We start from the raw sequence: 18,700 nt of genomic DNA on the forward strand, positions 1-18,700 counted from the left end.
GCAGGACAGTCTCCAGACCCCTGCAACAACAGCACTGTCCTTCACCAATGGACAGTATTCACTCTCTGTCTGCAGGACAGTCTCAGGGCTTCTTAGTGAACAGCCAGGTTCCAGGACTTCTTCAACAAAAGGACTGTCTTTCACCAGTGGACAAATCTGGCAAAACAACATCAAAACAGACAGACAAAGTACCAGCAAAACAGCCATGTCTCCTCAGTCCTTGGCAGCTCAGGGGGCAGGTCTCAAAAGTCCAGGGCAATTCAAAGCGGCCACCAGCAATTCTCTTAGTCTCTCTCTCTCCACGAGGTGCTGCTTCCAAAAAAAGTTTCTTCTGCCTCTCACTTGTCTCTCCAAATCTACGTCACCAGCTCCTCCCAGTTCAGGACTTTCTTTTCACATCAACAAGTCCATCCCACAGGTGGGATTAACAAGCTCTGGGTTTTAACACAATCAGTTTGAAAACCAAGCCAATACAGGGGAATCTTTAATTGCCATTACTATCACAACGTGGGAAAAATTCATCAGAACAGGTAGGATGACAGGCTCTGCCCCTTAGCCTAGTCATATGGGTGACTTACACAATGTGTATGCACACCTAACTTCCTTGTTCCTCAGTTTCCTTACCCTTAAAATGGGAATAATATCACACTTGATACATAGGATTGTTACAAGGATTGAATGATTGTGTAAGTAAAAACACTTAGAGAAAAATAAAAGACGATATATCATTTTAAAAGTCATCAGAGTTCTGGGTGTCACTAGAAGGCTTCTTTTCACGATCCTCCAGAACTTCCGGACAATTCTAATTGTTAGGAGGGGTGGCTAGATGGCTCATTGGATACAGTGCTAGGCCTGAAGTCAGAAAGATCTGAGTTCAAATGCTGCTTCAGACATTTACTAGCTGTGTGACCTTAGGCAAGTCACTTAACCTCTGTTTGCCTTCCTCTATTGGAGAAGGAAATGCAAAACACCTCAGTTTCTTTGCCAAGAAAACCCTGTGGACAGAATTAGTGTGCTGTGGTCCACAGGGTCATGAAGAATGGGAGAAGACTGAATGACTGAACAATGACAATTGTTAGGAAGTTCTTCCTGACATTGAACTTAAATTCCCCTCTAAGCTGTGTTTTAGTGTTGGTTCAACTTATTTAATCCCCTTACCCTCTCCAGGCTTCACTTTCTGCATCTCTAAGTTAGGGAGGATAATATATCTACCCTTAGAAGCAGCCTGGTAGAATGGATAGAGAAAGCCTCAGAGTCAGGAAGACCTAGGTTCAAAGCTAAGATATGCTGGTAAATACTTAACTACTAGCTCTCCAGAAATACACACACACACACACACACACACACACACACACACACACACGTGCGCGTGCACGTGCGCACATATATGTATTACACACTTTTAGGTTTTTGGTCTCTTTTATGAACATTTTATACATCACTTTCTTAAACCTAGGCAACTGACAAACACTAAATCATGCCATGATTCTATAGTCATTGCCAACTTCAGAGATGTAAATGCTCACGATGAAAACTTTACAATTGGTCTTGGGAGCTGGTTTAAGCTGCCCCCAGAACTGCCATGGTTCAGGACCTGTCTCTGACACATACTAGCTACGTGATTTTGGAGAAATCCCTTAATCTCTCCGTGTTTAAGACAACTCTCTGAGACAGTAAATTGTAGAGGTCCTGGTAACAGAAGTTTCCTTGAGGGGGGCTCTTTATACCAATGAAATCATATTCTTCCTTTCTTCCCCACCCTCAAAACTTTCCCTTTCTATCTTGTGAAGATAAAATGTGGTCATGGATTTGATGACTTTGTAAGTGGTAAAAAAAAACTAATGAACACGAGGTATTGCTATTTAGACCCTCAACAGTCAGTTAATAAACATTTATTAAGTACCTTCTGTATGACAGGCCCTGTGCTAAGCGCTGGGGATAGAAAGACAGGCAAATTCAGTCCCTTGCCTTAAGGATCTCATAGTCTTCTGGGGGAGACAACATGCAGAAGGCTATGTACAAACAACACACAGGATAAATCAGTAGAGATAATCAACAGAGGGAAGGAACTAGAATTAAGGAAGATGGGAAAGTCTTCCTGAAGAAGGTGGGATTTTAGCTGGGACTTGAAGGAAGCTGAAGTTTCCTCATTTCACAAGGGTTGAGATAAGGCTGCTACTAAAGGACAGCCCTGGGCTTTTAAGGGGAAACTGCACTCAAAGAATAATTTGAGTAACAGAGACATCATGGCATAACTTAGCAAGAACCAAGTTTGGAGGCAGGAAGAGTATGATCATGAGCACATGACTTAACCTCCCTGAGACTAAGGCTTTCATCTGCCTTTGTAAAGGGAGCTCCCTCATCTATGACTTCATAGCTGTGATGTCATGCAATCAGTACTTAGTTTTTCCTGTAATTGGGTGGCTTAATGAACATGTTTTCATTATGTAATGAATAATAAATGAGAGCTGTTTGAGCATGAGTCAGGTTTTAGCTCCTTATCCCCTCTCAATTTGTGTTTGAAGATTTGTGCCCAAATTCAAGGCTGTGATTGTGTACATTTTCAGAATTTTTCACTGGGGATGTGTTGACCTTCCATGGCAGGACATAAAGTTCATACAAACAATGTTTCCAGATTTTGGAAAGCTGACCTCTGGCTCCAAACAAACTAGCATCAGCCTTGGATTAAAATGTATTTTTAAGTGCTGTTAACATGCACATTAGCATGAGTGGAATGTCCTTGTCATTCTCTCTCTCTCTCTCACACACACACACACACACATATACACTCATTCATACATGTTGATTTATAAGACTAGGATTTGGAGCTAGAAGGGACCTTGGTGGTCATCTACTCTACTCCCTCATTTTCTGGATGAGTAAACTGAGACCTAGAAAAGTTAAATGACTAGCACAAGATCCCACTGCTAGTAGATACAGAGTTTTTCAAACTATAATTGCCAGGTTTGGGGCAGAAGACCTATCAGCAAAACTCCATGTTCTAAGTCAGCTCAAGTTCTGGGGTTTTAGGATAATTGGCATAGGGTTATGTATAACCCCAGGTTAGCTAGGTGGCACAGTAGAGAGAACTCCAGACCTGAAGTCATGGAAGACCTTAAATTCAAATCCAGCCTCAGACACTTACTAGTTGGGTGACCCTAGGCTAGTCACTGTTTGTCTCAGTTTCCTCATCTGTAAAGTGAACTGGAGAAGAAAATGGCTAACCACTGCAGTATCTTTGCCAAGAAAACCCCAAATGGAATCACGGAGAGTTGGACATAACTGAAACTCCTGAACAATCACAACAAATAGATAACCCCATGAAGAGACAGAAATATTTAGCATGTAGAATAAATAAATATATAGATCAATAATTTTGTGTTTTTCTATTGAACAAAACTCCTAGCTTGACATTTAAGGCCATTATATTGAAGGCCACCTTCCTACCCATTCCCTGTCCTCTGACCAAACTGCTAGCATTACGCAGAAGCCAGAGTAATAAGCTAGAAGTTAGAAGACCTAAGTTCTAGTCTTGATAATACCACTAATTAATTGTGTTGTCAAGGGCAGAACATACTGTCCCTTGGTTTCCTCCAATGTGAAATGGAAGAGTTGTAATACTTTATATCCAAGGTCCTTTACAGCTCTAATATTAATGATGTCATTTTCATCACTTTCTCATTGTCTTTGGAATACTCCATGTTCATTCTATCTTCATGCTTTTGTTCTTCCTGATTACCTTGCCTGGAATGTCACATCAGAACTCCAGAGTGGAAAAAGACCTCATTGGCCATGTAGTCTAGCCTACAGTTGACAGAGAACCCCCTTCACAATGTAACTCTTGTCTTTGCTTAAAGACATCCAAAGAAGCGGAACCCACTGCCTCTTTAGGCAGCCCATTCATTTTGTTAGTTCTCATTGTTAGGAAATTTTTCCTTACATCATGCTTAAGACTACCTCTGCCACTTCTACTTCCTGCTCCCAGTTCTGCCCTTTAGGACCAAGTAGAACAAATCTAATAATAATAATATCTAGCATTTACATAGTGCTTTAAAGTTTGCAAAACACTTAATATACATTATTACATTTGATCCATGCAACAACCCTGTGAGGTATGATCTCAACTTTACAGTTGTAGAAATAGAGGCAGACAGAAATTTAAGTGGCTTGCCCCCCAGGTACACAGCTACTAAATGTCTGAAGAAATTTAGGTGTTCCTGGACTCCAAATCCAGCACTCTATCCATTGTGACACCTAGCTGAATGCCAATCTTTCTTCTATGTGATAGTTCTTTAAAATTTAAGATAGCTATTATGTTCCCCCAAATTTCTTCTTTTCAAGGCTATTGCTTATTCTCATATCGCTATTCCTCATATGGCGTGAATTCAGGTCTTTCACAATTTTTGGAAACTTTCCATCTTTTCAACATTGAACTCCTACTCATCATAGACTCATGGAACCATAGAATGGTAGAGCCATCATCCTGTGTAACCAACCCCCAATGCAAATGATCCATCAAAACCCAGTTCAAACCTCACCTCTGTAAGCAGCCTCCCTAGTCCAATGACCTTGTCCTTCCTCTGAGCTCCTTGAAGAAACTGTCCATTTCATTCCTTTGCCTCTTACCTCATCCTTCCTGTACTGTTTGTTATTTAGTTCTCCATGTCTTATTTCCCCAGTTAGACTATAAGCCTCAGGAGGGCAAGGACTGTGTCTTCTGCCACTACAAATTTTTCATGATAACAAGTGGGGTGTCCACAGCAGGCACCTATTACGTGACTGATGGATAGAATGACAAATATCAGGTCTTGAAACTAGGAGGCTAAAACAGATACACTTCCTATCCCAAAGAGAGAAAAGAAAGTAGTGTTGCTATTTTAGGTGTGAGTGACTGTAGCTGCATTCTAGCTGTCCTGGCCCAGCTTTAGACAGAAAGTGCAAAGAAAGACATGGGTCTGGGGGGAATTAACCAGAACTGAGTCCGTGCATTTCCAGCTCATATGAATATAACACAAAAATCAATATGCAAAAAAAAAACCATTTTCCTTTGGAAAATAGATTGAATATTCTTTATCATGGGATTGGAGTAGGGCTCAGGGGTAAAAGAGTGGACAAAAATGCCTGGTCACAGAGATGAGGTTGATAGCTACAAAGAGACCTATTGAGATGTACTTTCTTGAGCTCCCGAGGGTTCGGGGAATAGCAAAAGGCAAGATGTCAACCATGCAGGTCAAATTTGAGGGGAAGTAGACTGAAGCCCCTGCTAATAAAACTGACTAAAACAACCTAAGTCATCAATCCTGCTTAAGCATTCCTTAGGCCTTAAAGGGCTCTGGCTTCTACCCAATTCCTTTTCCCCAAAGATTCAAAAGAAAAACACCAAAAAAAAAAAAAGGGAAAGAAAAGAAAAAAAGAAACCCAAAGGATTTCTGCCAAGCAGCAGCTCAGGCAGAAATTAGGGTAGGGAGGGGGAACTGAGAAGAAAGAGATGGCTTCAGAAGCTGAAATATGAAAGATTAGAGCCCTTTTTTCTTTCTTCTTCACAGACTAGGCCTGCCTTGCATTATGCATCATCCCCATATCAGACCTCACCTTTATATAGTGCTTTATGATTCAATAAAACAAGTGCATATTAAGCTCCTACTAGGGGCCAGGTGCTGTGTTAGGCCTCAGGGATGGATACAAAGTCAAAATGGCAAAGTCCCTATCCTCAACAAATTTGCCTGTCTCCTGTGGAGAGGGAGAGGGAGGATAACATGCAAATAGGAAAGTCAATACAAATACATATGAAGTAAGTACAAAGTCATTTTGGAAGGGGCTGTGGTAACCATCAGGGTGAGAGAGCCAGGAAATGACTTGTGTAGGAGAAGGCATTTGAGATCATCCTTGAATGGAGCTAGTGATACGCAGAGGCGGAGGTGAAGAAGGAGAGCAGTCCAGGTATGAGGGACCCCATCGATGGAAGATGAAATTATGTATAAAGAGGACAGCAGTTGGCTAACTGGGCTAGAACACAGAGTGTTGGAGGGAGAATAATGTGGAATGAGTTTGGAAAAACAGGCTGGAGCCAGATTTGAAGTTCTTTAAATACCAATCAAACAGTTGTGTTTTATCCTAGAGGTAATAGGGAACCTAGGAAGCTTCTTGGGCAGGGGAGTGACATGGTCAGATTCTATTTTAAGAATGTCAGTTTGGTAGCTCTTTAGAGGATATTATATTCAAGAGGGAAAGTGAGTAGGGGCAGGGGGACCAGTTAAGAAACTATTGTAATATTCCTGTTGCAGGATGATGAGAACTTGTAGTGGGTGGCAGAGTAGTGGACAGGAGGGGATGCAATCTGACGTACGTTTAGGCAATAGAGTTGACAAGGCAAAGTACAAAATGCTTCACAACCATGATTTCATTTGGTCTTCACAAGGCCATTGTGAGGAAGGTCTTACAGATATTATCACCCCCCATTTTATAAACTGAAGCATAAAAGACCTTACCTTGAAAAGACCAAGGTCTCCCACTGCATCCAGGACCATCTCCAGTCATCCTGATCTATATCTGGCCACTGGACCTAGGTGACTCTGGAAGGAGAAAGTAAGACTGGTAATTTTGCACAGCCCTCCCTCATTTAAATCCAATTCACTTGTATGTCGTGGCATCACCTCGCTAATATCATCGGTCCTCTTTGAGAACGAAGGATAAACAACAGCGACAACACAGTGAGTAAGTTGTAGGCAGAACTTGAACCCAAATCTTCTGACTCAAAATTCAGTGCTTCTTCCACAATGTGGCCAAGGGCAAAGGAGCCCAACTCTGCATTTGCAGCTCTGCTGAGAGCTGGCCCTGATCCCATCAGGCTGGCTGAGCAGTCTTTACCCCAGCTCAGGAGCAAGGCAGGTTTCTCCCATCCAGGGACAGCTGCCCAGCTCCACTTCACATTGTTTGGGCTGTCCCTAAGGGAATCTTTCTAAAATCTCCCCAATTCAAGTCTCCACAGCTGTTGGCACATTCCCCATACAGCCACCTGGGCTCTATGACCACATAGACTGGCCCTAGATTAGATTTGGTTTTTATTTTCTGAACCAAAAATAGGGACACTCAGTCAGACAAAGGATTATTTTTTGGTAAGGCCTTGTTAAGAGTACACACTTTCACTTGTCAAACTCTTTGGAAGGGAGGGGGTGTAATAAAAGGACATTTCTCTTATTGTGGGTGGAAATTGTCTGCATTATTACTCTTTGTGTAAAATCTTGGAATTCTGTAGAGCTGTAGCCTGAGATTTTAAGAAAGGACCATTCTCCTGGGGCTAGCATCAAACTGAAAAATCGCTCATCATCTTGAGGTTTGATTGAAGTGGATGGAGCTGGTTGATGAGATGGAAAAAATGTGATGTGTTCCCTGGACCCACCAGGTGTCAGTCTTTCCAGCTCTTTGAATGGACACAGAGCTATTGCAGGCCAGAAACGCTCTGGCCCAGGAGACAGTGCAATTCTAGAGCTACCACTTGGGCAAGGATCTGCAGTCTGGGGGGCATCCTTCTGAGCAACCATCTGAATAAAGGAAGGGCAGACAGTTAGCAGATGTCATAGTCATCACTCTGGGTAGGAGGTATAGCTTGGGGGATGGGTGAGAGACAAACATTCACTTATCCCAGTCATGTCCCTAGGGTGGGGATAACACTAGTCTATCAGGGAGATGCAGTGGAAAAATTTCTGAATCTGATCACCTCTGCCATTTGATATTTGTGATACCATGGTCAAATCATTTGACCTTTCTAGGCCTTCATTTCCTCATTTATAAGATTATGAGGTTGGATTAGTTGATAAGGTCCCATTTGGCTCTAAGGTTATGCTCTATGACTTAATGAAAGGTTCCTAAGCAGCACCAGTCTTGATGCTGATTGGTCCTGAGAGTGAGAATATGTTCAAAGTTGGCACAAGGATTTTAAAATGGTGGAGCCATTTAGGGCTACATAGACTGAACCTAGGTTAGATTGAGGCACCAGCTAGAGATGGAGAAGAGTTTCCCCAAAGGGAAGAATCAAGTTTACCTACACCTAGGAAGGAAATTTAACAAATGTTTATTAAGTATCTGTTAGGCACCATTCTAGGCATTGGGGATGCTTCATGAAAAGACACAAAATAGTCACTGCCTCCAAAAGCTTACACATTCCTTGGGGTCAGGAAGCATTCCAGGTAGGTCAGGCTTTAGAGCTAGCCTCACATTGAGACCCTGGCCTCAGCAGAATTGAGGTAGGTCAGGCTTTAGAGCTAGCCTCACATTGAGACCCTGGCCTCAGCAGAATTGAGGGAAGATGGATTTGCCACTGCCACTAGTTAATGCAAACAACAAGAACAGCAACAACAACAGCTTGCATTTATACAGCAATTTAAGGTTTGCAAAATGCTTTACTTATGTTCTTAAGAACAACACTGTATGGTAGGTTCTATTCACCCCATTTTACAGATGTGGAAACTGAGACATAGAGACATAAAGGGACTTGTCCAGGGCAACACAACAGTATGTGAGAAAGGATTTGAACTCAAATCTTCCTGCCTCCCAGGCTCCCATTAGCTTCCGAAAGTTGGGGCAGGGGGGAGGGCAGGAAATGCTCAGGTTTAGAATGATGGCAGCAGATGAGAGAAAAGGTAGGAATCTACCCTTCTGGAGCCTTTATTTATGAGGACAGAATTGCCTTGTAAGCTGAGGACTGGGACCTTGGATTGGGCACTTAGATTGGGCACTGGGTTCTAAATAGACCCAAAGTTAAAAAGCTGAGTCTCCCAAGTAAAAGAATCCACTTTGTCCTTGTTAGCTACAGAACCAACTAATTGCCCTCTGGTTCCCTCTTGGGGAAAGAGGCTGTTGAGGAAGGATGAGGGACTTCTTAAACACTTGAACCCAAACATGTCCTGGCTCTGACAGTCTCATCTCCTCTGCAGGGCCTTTGATACTTTTTTCCAGCCAGACTAGAGCCCTATGAGTCCAGTGACAGTATTTTCTGATCCCTAAATTAGGATAAGTGGTCCAATAAAGAGAACTCCTAACACAAAGCCTTTTTCAAAGTATGTGTTCTTTTCTTCAGATCTTGTTTGACTTGAAAATATGGGTCATAAATCCCAAGCAAGCTGATCACTGGTAAGTGGCTAGGTAATTCCTCCTGAGAGTTGAGCTAAAGTAGGTATTATGGGTAACCACAGTATTTCATGGAACCTCCAAGTCATGAGAATACTCTGTTACTGTCCTTTGTTGAATCAACATAATCTGCCATTAGGTAGGTGGGTACCCTGCACCCCCTCACCCTTGACATTGATGACTTTCAGATCAGACTCTTGAGACTTTTTCAGAGAGCAGTTCATTTGAGGGGGAATAAAACCCCAGAGGTTTGAATGGGTTGCCAACTTTATATGAGTCAACAGGGTGACATAGTAACCAATAGGCACTTGGGATTTTAGCCTACTAGGAACATTGTGTCTAGAATGAGGGAAGTGATAAAGCTGCTGTCCCCTGCCCCGGTCAGATCCCAGCTGGAGGCTCCTGTTTAGTTCTCGGAACAAGCAGCACTTCAAACCCCTTGAAGTCTGACAACTGCAGTCTGTGCTGAGGAGGATGACTGAGAGGGTGAGGGGACCTGAAACCATGCCACACAGGGATCAGCTGAAGGAACTGGGAATGTTTGCTTGAGAGGAGACTTGGGGGTCCAGGGAGGGGTGGAGAGCCCTGGTGCCCCATAGGTCCAGAGGGCGGGGCTCGAAGCAGTGGAGTTAGAGGCAGATTTCCGTCTATTATAAAGCAATTACATGCTGACAATTAGAAATGTTGGAAAATGGAATGAGCTGCCTTGTTTAGGTAGGGAGATACTCAAGTAGAAGTTAGAATTCTCAAGTACAGACCCATAGAACTTCAGAGCAGGAAGGGTCTTAGAGATCAAAGCATGCAATCCCCCATTTTGCAACTGAGGACCAGAGAAGTTACAGGACTTACAGATGCTCACATGCAATGGAGGCGAGTCATATATTTGGAGAATGTATATTTAGGTTGGACAGGTGGGTGGTACAGTAGATAGAATGCCAGTCCTGGAGTCAGGAAGACCTGAGTTCAAATCTGACCTCAGGCACTTACTGTGAGACCCTGGAAAAGTCATTTAACCCCATTTGCCTCAGTTTCCTCATTTGCAAAGTGAGCTGGAGAAGGAAATGACAAACCACTGCAAAATCTTTGCCAAGAAAACCTCAAATGGGGACATGAAGAGTCTGACACGACTGAAACAACTGAACAACAAAGGCTGAGCTAGACCTCAAAGGTCCTTTTCAACTCTGAGATTTTATGCTTCATTCTCTCTGTGGACCTTTGAGGCTCCAGGGACTACTTGGGCAGTCAACTATGCTTCTGAGGGTCAATTTTACCCATTATTTTGACAAGGGATATATAGATAAAGGTGTTTAACTCTGAGCCTAGGCATTTAGGGGAAGATTGGAGGGGAAGATGGGAGGCAATTAGGTGGGGAAGGAGCAGGGATCCTTTAAGCACCTCTCCCACGTTCACCCCACTAGAGGAAAGATTGGAAGGTTCACAAAGGGAAGAAGAAAAAATTCCTCTAGGAGAAATCAAGGTTCTCTGTGACCTCAGTGATTTAGTTAGAACACCCAAGCACAGAATCTCAGCATTTTAGGATGAGGCCCTGTCTATTGATGTAGGTTCAGAAAGAAGGGGCTGAAAGAAAATGATGTCCTTCCTGGGGCTTCCCCTCCCTCTGCTATCCCATTCACTTCCTCCCCCACCCTCCCCTTCTCTCTCTCCCTCTGCTGCCTTTGACCTCAGTGTAAGGGAGTTACATTTGCAGATTCTTTGGCTACACAGGCAGAGTGCATCCCTATGGCTGTGATCCTTTGACCATGCAAAAGGAGCATCAGGAGCAGAGTTCAAATGCTCCATAGAGCAGAGCATTGGGAATTCCAGATGATGGAAGGGGGGAGAACAAGGCATAAAGCACAAAGAGAGAAAATAGTGAATGAGCTGTTTCCAGGTGTGGATCCCCAGTGGAGCTCTTGGGTATAAGAGTGAGAGCAAGGCTGTGGTTGGGGGTGGGGCCCAGGCAGTTGCTGAGTGACCCTTGAACTATGGGGAGGATGGAAAGGGCTAAAGCTGAGTCTGGTGCTTACAACCCTGAGACTAAATACATCTCTTCACCTCCCTTCTGCCCCCATTCCTCCTCCCTCCCACAGCCATACTGCACCATCAGTAACTGGGGAGCAATGAGCAAATAACCCTAATGATACAATATCTGAATGGCACAGTTCTGAGCTCCCAGAAGCCTCCAAACATCCCAGGGGACGATGGGAGAGCATAAGTAGACCCAGAGCTGGCAGAGAGATTACCATTAGTGTGAGTGTTCGTGGGTCCATAGCATAGAGTATTTTGGTGGAGCTGTAGGCTGGACAAGGGGACTAATTGCAAAATTTTGCCTGGAGGGACTGGGATTTAAACTAAAACCACTGCCTAAAACTGGGACATCACCTCTACTGTTGCCATGGCTCTCCCCCAGAGAGCATCCCAGAGGCTGTGGCCCCCAGCATGCAGCAGCCACATCTCTGGGAGCTTCTGGGAATGGGAAGCCAAGCATCCCAGTTTCCCATGGAGAATGAAGCAGTCTGCCTGCACTAATGAGGTACTGATTTTAGTGTTTTTAGACAGATTAACTTTTTCTCCCTCATAGCCTACTTGTCCTTGAACATCATTCTCCCTGGCCCCTTTCCACCACCCCTCACCCATAAGCATTATTCCCTCACAGAAGCAGTCAGATGTTCTTGAGTCTGTAAGAAAAGAAGAGTCACATGAGGGTGGGCCTCTGAATCACCCTTACAGCTCAGGGAGCTCCCATCCAAAGCAAGAAAAATTTTTTAAAAAGTATCAGTGAATTTCAAAATGTAAATCCTTAGAATCATAGAATTTAGAGCTGGAAGGAGAGGTTAAAAATCATTTAGTCCCCCTCATCTTACTGAGGAAGAATACTGACCTTTCTTTTTCTTTGCAGCTCTCTTAAACAGAGAGCTGATTCAGCCATACTCCTCAGGGAGGCTGGGATGGGCCAAAGAATTAGAAGGGTGAGGTGGTGGGCAAACTTCCCTGTTCCTACCCTGCTTAGGTCATAAATGGAGGGATTATAATCATCTCTCAGCAGCCTTCCATGCAAATGTGGTCTCTGGAAAATTAACTAGCTTGCAAAACTTCTTTACGCACTCCCAGACTTCTGCCCAACCCCTGTCCTTGCATCGCCTTTGGGATTCCATGGAAAGGGGAACAAAATTGAGAAAATGAGCATTCTGCCCCTTTACCCTGTTCATTGGGGTCCATTGGTTATTCTGTTAGGTGAGCAAGTGATCAGTTGCCTTACAGGGTGAACTTGCCACACTGATCATTTGGAGTTCATATGGCCTGGAACTGGAATCCATTTCAGATGCTACCAAGAACCAACTTATAACCTTTTCTCATGGTTAGTATACAACTGGAGAGAAATGGATGCTGTTTGTCAGTCTCTCAAGGGAAAGGAAACCATATACTGGTTGGGGGATGGAGGTGGTTAGCATCACAGGCAAGCCAATTAGTCCTTCCTTAACTGGCCCCCCCACCTCTGACTTGTGGATGGTGCCAGTCTCTATTCTTCTCTAAATTTTTTTTCAATTAAAAAAATCTATTTTCTCTCCCTCCTATCATCCTCAACCCCCTACTAAAAAAAAAAGAAAAATAAAGCCCTTGTAACAAATGTGTATGACTATAGCAAAACAAATTCTCATACTGATCACACATAAGAAAATGTCTCATTCTGCATCCTGAGTGAATCCCTTTTCTCCCAAGAGACTAATAGCCTGCTTCATCATTGGTTCTCTGAAATAATGGCTGCTCATTGTGCTGATCAGAGTTCTTAAGACTGTCCAAGCTACTTATCTTTATGATGTCGTTGCTTTACAAATTGTCCTTCTGGTTCTGCTCTATGTGAGTTCATACAAATCTTTCTAGGTTTCTCAGAATATTTTCATAACAGGACAATAGAACAACAGTATTCATGTATCATAATTTGTTCCATCATTGTATTATTATGAAATATTATGGAATTATTATGGGGCAACGAGGAGGCAAAGTGTTGAGTGCTGGGCCTAGAGTCAGGAAGACCAGAGTTCAAATTTGACCTCAGATATTTACTAATAATGTGACCCTGCACAAGTCACTTAACCTCTGTTTTCCTCAGTTTCCTCATTTGTAAAATGGGGATGATAATAGTACCTACCCCTTGGGGTTTTGGGGATCATATGAGATAATTATGAAGTGCTTAGCACACTTGCTATCTAGCAAGTGCTAGATAAATGTTAGCTATTATTATTATTATAATCATTTTCAATTGATAGGCACCACCTCAGTTTCCAGTTTTTTGCCATAAACATTTTTGTACAGATGAGTCTTTTTCTTCTCTAATCTTTTTTTTTGGGCATAGGCCTGCTGGAGTCACTTTTACCTAATTCCTCCCTTGGTCAGCCCCAGGGGTGATATGACTTTTCCTCAGCTGATTTCTTTGTTAGGCCCCTCATCCAGGAGCAGACAAGTCTTCAGAGGAACAAAGAGGGGCACGAGGATGAGGAGGGAAGATGGGGGTGGATGGGTAAGGAGATAAATTTCCTGAGGTGCCTGCCTCTGAAGGAATGTTTACTCACCCAGATTCTTTTCCATTTTTAACATTTGCTTATTATTTGACTTTTTTTGTCAAGAGGATAAAGACCTGGGTTCAGTTTGTTTTGCTTTGGGAAGTTTATGCCAAATTAACAAATAAAAACAGTGAGATTCTTTCTCATTTGAATCAAACCCTCAACCAGGACAAAAGTCTGACACTTTGGACCTAGGTTTAAACCTTTGTCTTTTTTTTTAAAACTTGTTATCCCGTAGACATTTTAAACTTAATACATCCAAAAGTGAAATCATGATCTTCTCTGCAATCCCTCTCTAAAATCCTGCCCTTTTCCAAGCAGTCCTATCACTTTCAAGGGCACCACCATCCTCCTACTCTGTCAGACTCCCAACCTTGGTGTCATTCTCACTTTCCTCCCCCCCCCCCCAATATCTAATACGTCGCTAAGTCCTGTCATATATCTTTGCAACATCTCTCATAAGTGTACCCTTCTCTCCTCTGACATTGCTATCATCCTGGTTTCGCCTTCATCACCATATACCACACACCTAATATTTACTGCAATAACTTCTGATCAGTCTCCCTGACTCAAGTCTCTTCCCATCCCAGGCAACCTTCTGATCTCATCTCCCAAAGAGCAGACCTGAGAATATCACCTCACTACCACCAACCCCTCCCCCCCACACCTCCTGTACTCCAGTGATCCTGGATCAAACATAAGATTCACTGTTTGTCTCAAGCCCTTCATAACCCGGCCCCACTCTTACCTTTGCAGTCTTCTTCCGCTTTACTGTCTGAGATACAATGACGCTGGCCTCCTTGATGTTCCTTGAACAAGACACTCCATCTCCTGACATCCCCACATTTTTACTGACTGTCCCTCATGCCTGGAATTCTGTCTCTCCCTCCTGACATTTCTGGCATCCTTTGAGTCTCAGCTGAAATTCCTCCTTTCCCAGCTCCCCTCAGTCCTAGGGCCTCCCCTCTCACATTTACCTTCCATTCACACGGCATTTATCTTTTATGCACATAGCTGCTTGCATGCGGTCTCTCCTCCCCTCCACCCCCCACCATAGAATGTGATCTCCTTGAGGGCAAAGACAAAATTTTTCCCCTTTATGTCTCCAGTGCTTAGCACGTGTCTGGCACATAGCAAGTTCATAATAAATGCTCATGGACTTAACTTTTAACTTCTGTATATCATAAGTCACTTACTCCTTTATCTCTGCAACCCTTTCACCAATAAGGAAGCACACGACCAGAAAAAGTTAGTATTGATCCTGTTTTTAAATCTAGGGTAAGCTTTCTTTAGGATTAATTAAAATATAAAGTGTAGACAGAACTTTAAATAACAGAAAACCTTTGGATCCAGAAAGGGAGGGAGGATGGAAAATGGCACTTTGCCACCCTCATCAATTCTTGGTCAAGGTAAAGTTCCCACCAAATGGAAATATCCTCTACACTGGCAGCAGCTGCCTCTTCTTCCTTGATGGATGAAAGCACCAGCTGCCCTGGTGAGGCCTGGTTGCTTGTGCTCAAAACTCTCATTCTCCTTTGTTTTTCTGTCCTCTCTCATTGCATCTGTCTTTGCCGTCAGAGAAATCAACAACCTACCTAAAGGCTAGCTGCAGATTCTTTTTGTCCCTTCAGATCCCTCCCTATGGGCTTGAAGCAGGCTTTTTTTTTAGAGTTCTGGATCAATCCAGACTACCCAGGAGAGAAAGGACCCCACCCTGCTGCTTAAAAACTTCCCTCTCACTGGTTCTCTTCTGTTTAAGTCCCTTTCAGTTGAAGGAGTAGACATACCTTGATAGTCAAGTAAATAAGTAAGATTATGGGGGGCAGCTAGGTGACACAGTGGTTAGAGGTTCAATTCTGGAGTTCCTGAGTTCAAATCTGGCCTCAGACATTTACTAGTTGGGGACCCTGCTCATGTCACTCAACTCTGTTTGATTCAGTTTCTTCATCCTTGGAACAATTACTATCTAGCCACACCTCCCCCTCTTATGAAGTTAATTTTTTGTACCCAAGCAAAAGACTTTACATTCTATTTCCTTTCATCTAATTATCTAAATCATCTAAAATGAGCTGGATAAGGAAATGGCAAACCACTTCCAGTATCTTTGCCAAGAAAACCCCCTATGGGGTCACAAGGAGCTGAACATGATTGAACAACAGGACTATGGATGGAATATCAAAAGCTAGGCCCGCAATTAGGAGGTTTCCTTATCATCCAAGAGCAATCCTGAGACTGTAGAATGGGCCAATAAGCTCTGTCAAAAGTGTCCAGGTGAGAGACTTCCAACTTGGCATGGGGACGTACTGATGTGGGAGATGCTGTTTGGGGTGGGGTAGGGGGAGAACATAAAGGGAAATGTGGAAGTCATATCACTCTATAGACTCCAGACTAGGATAATCATGGGCTTTTAGGTCCAGAAACTTAGCTTAGAAAACTTAGAAAGCTTGGGAAGTCTGAGTGGACCCTGGGTAATTGTTTTTTATACTCTTAATTATCTACATCCTTATTCTTTATATTCTGTTTATTGGGCTTGTTCTTTGTGTACAAACCCTGTGCACCTGGCACATCAATTGTGTAGTGGCAGAGGGAAGACAGAAATAAAGAGGTGGCTTCTGGAACAGCTCTGAGATGGGCAGTGGCAGAAGGAGGGGGCAAATAACTGGAAACCGGTATGGCACCAAACACAGTGCCTTGAACGCTGGAGGTGCTTAATGAATAAATGTCTGTTGAACAGGCTGAAGGTCAGGTTGCCTTTAGATGGAGTTTAATTAATTTTTAAAAAATTAATTCATTGTGCACTTACTTTTAAACAGTGATAAACCCAATTAAACCTAGGTTTAAACCACTTGCATTTTAAAATGAATTTCCATTTGTAATATGTCTATAGTAGTTCCATGTCCCCTCCGATCCTCTCTTGTCCATTTAGCTCTGCATTATGGATACATTTTTCCCTTTATGTAAGTAAGGTAAGGTACGGTATAGCAGGAAGGGTGCTGGGGATGGAATCAGCCAAGTGGAGCTCACATCTCATGTCTGCTCCCTGTCTCTGTCACCTCCCTTTCCTGAGCCTCAGTTTCCCTCTTCTGTAAAATAAAGGAGTTGTGAACTATATGATTCTTTCTCAGTCTAAATCCTATGAATCACAGTTGCTATGAGTGTTTCTATTTTTCTGGTTCTTTTGTCTTTATTTTGAATTAGGATAATAGATATAGAGGTAGAAAAGAAGTTAGCGCTTATTTATTCCAATCATTTTATGTGAATCAGCTGTGAATCACCTTTCCCGTATGGATCTAAGCCAGGTTCTAGGCACTCTGGGCCTCTTTTTGGCTACTACATCACACTGTTGACTCATATTGAGCTGGTAGTTCACTAAAACTCCCTTATCTTACCCCTCTGCTTTTCAGAGGCAATGGGGTTGAACAACTTGCCCAGGGTCACACAGCTAGTACGTGCATGAGGCCAGATTTGAACTCCGTTCCTTCTGACTCTAGGACTGTATGCACTGTACCACCTAGCTGTCCCAACTCCTTTACCTTCTCTGGAACAACTACTATGTAGCTACACCTCCCCATCTTATGAAATTAATTTTTTGTACCCAAGTACAAGACTTTACATTTATTCCTATTGCATTTCATCTAATTAGATTCCCCTTAATGCTCCAGCCTGCCAAGATCCTTTTGGTTCTTGACTGTCATCCAGTTTCTTAGCTATCCTTGTATCATATGCAAATTTGATGAGCACAACCTTTATCTATCAAAGTCATTGATAAAATTGTGAAATAGCACAGGGCCCTGAGGCACTCCACTGAAGACCTCCCGCCACCTTGACCCTGAATCAGAACAACTACTCTTTGGGTATGGCTGTCCTAAACTAACTCTGACTCCATCTAATTATACTATCATCCATTCCTTATGTTTCCTTTCTCTCCACAAGAATAACAATAAGATACTTCATCAAAAACTTTGCTAAAAGCTAGGCAAAAACTACATCCACAGTTTTTCCCTTACCTACTACTTTGATTGTAATTGTTAAAAAAAGGAAGTGAAGTTAGTCTGGAATGACCTGAAGAGACACTGGCTGTTTGGAATCACCTCTTCCTCATCTAGTTATCTGCCAGCCATCTCTAATGACCCATGCTGGAATTTTTCCCAGGAATTGAAGTCAAACTCACAGGTCTATAGTTTGCAGGTTCTCTTTTCTTACCTTTTTTGAAAATCAGGAAGCCTGCTGATGCATCCGCCTTCCACGAATCTCTCCCTACTCTGGGCCGTCTCCCACTCAGCTGTCCTTAGAATCCAATCTTGTGCTATCTCTCCCATTTGCCATGATCTATCAAATGTCACTGACAGTAGGTCAGCAATTGCATTTGCCAGTCCTTTCGGAATCCAAGCATGTTTATTTGGACCAGTTGACTTGAATTCATTAAAGGCAGAAGATGCTTTTGTATTCTCTCCTTACTTATCTTGAGAATCATATCCCTGTTAGTCATTTTTTTCTTATAATTGCAGGTGTAAAATAACAATCAATCAATCAATCTATAAGCATTTATTTATTCCTTGCTATGTGCTGGGAATTGTGCTAAGCACTAGGGATACAGTGAAAAAAAACAAAAAATAACCCTTGCCCTCAAAGAATTTACATTCTAATAACGGAGACTATACATAGACAGACAAATAGACAGACAGATAAAGAGAGATATCTATCTATATCTATCTATCTATCTATCTATCTATATACAGATATACAGACTAGCTAGATATACAGACAGGTAGATAGATAGATAATCCAAACATATAAATAAAAAGTATATGGAAGATAATGTTAAAGGAAAGGACACTAGTGGGTGGGAAGAGGGGGAAAGCAGGAAAGGAACTCTCCCTCCTCTCTGTTGTTAGTTATGGTTTCCCAGCCACTTCAAGTAAAGGTCCTATCCCTCTTTTTGATCCTCCTTTGTCTCCCAATATAGGATTGTTTTTTTTTTTTGATAGAACAAGACTTTTAAAAAATCATCC

General features: G+C 42.6%; 1 protein-coding gene across 1 annotated transcript in view; it reads right to left on the minus strand.

Annotated features, from left to right (window-relative positions):
* The window catches only part of GPAT2 (glycerol-3-phosphate acyltransferase 2, mitochondrial), a 56,081-nt gene extending 38,115 nt beyond the window's left edge, over positions 1 to 17,966 (minus strand). Inside the window, exons 1-2 of the mRNA XM_069075377.1 lie at positions 17,892 to 17,966; positions 6,489 to 6,572 (exon numbers count right to left, since the gene is read on the minus strand). Of these exons, the coding sequence (XP_068931478.1) occupies positions 6,489 to 6,537 (49 nt within the window). The 5' untranslated portion in view covers positions 6,538 to 6,572; positions 17,892 to 17,966. The remainder of the gene's footprint in view (positions 1 to 6,488; positions 6,573 to 17,891) is intronic.
* Positions 17,967 to 18,700: the final 734 nt, after the last annotated feature.

Source organism: Petaurus breviceps, unplaced genomic scaffold, assembly GCF_028583685.1.
Source record: "Petaurus breviceps papuanus isolate PSGF00001 unplaced genomic scaffold, PetGlider_PUasm1.0 90919, whole genome shotgun sequence".
In the NCBI taxonomy this organism is placed as follows: Eukaryota; Metazoa; Chordata; class Mammalia; order Diprotodontia; family Petauridae; genus Petaurus; species Petaurus breviceps.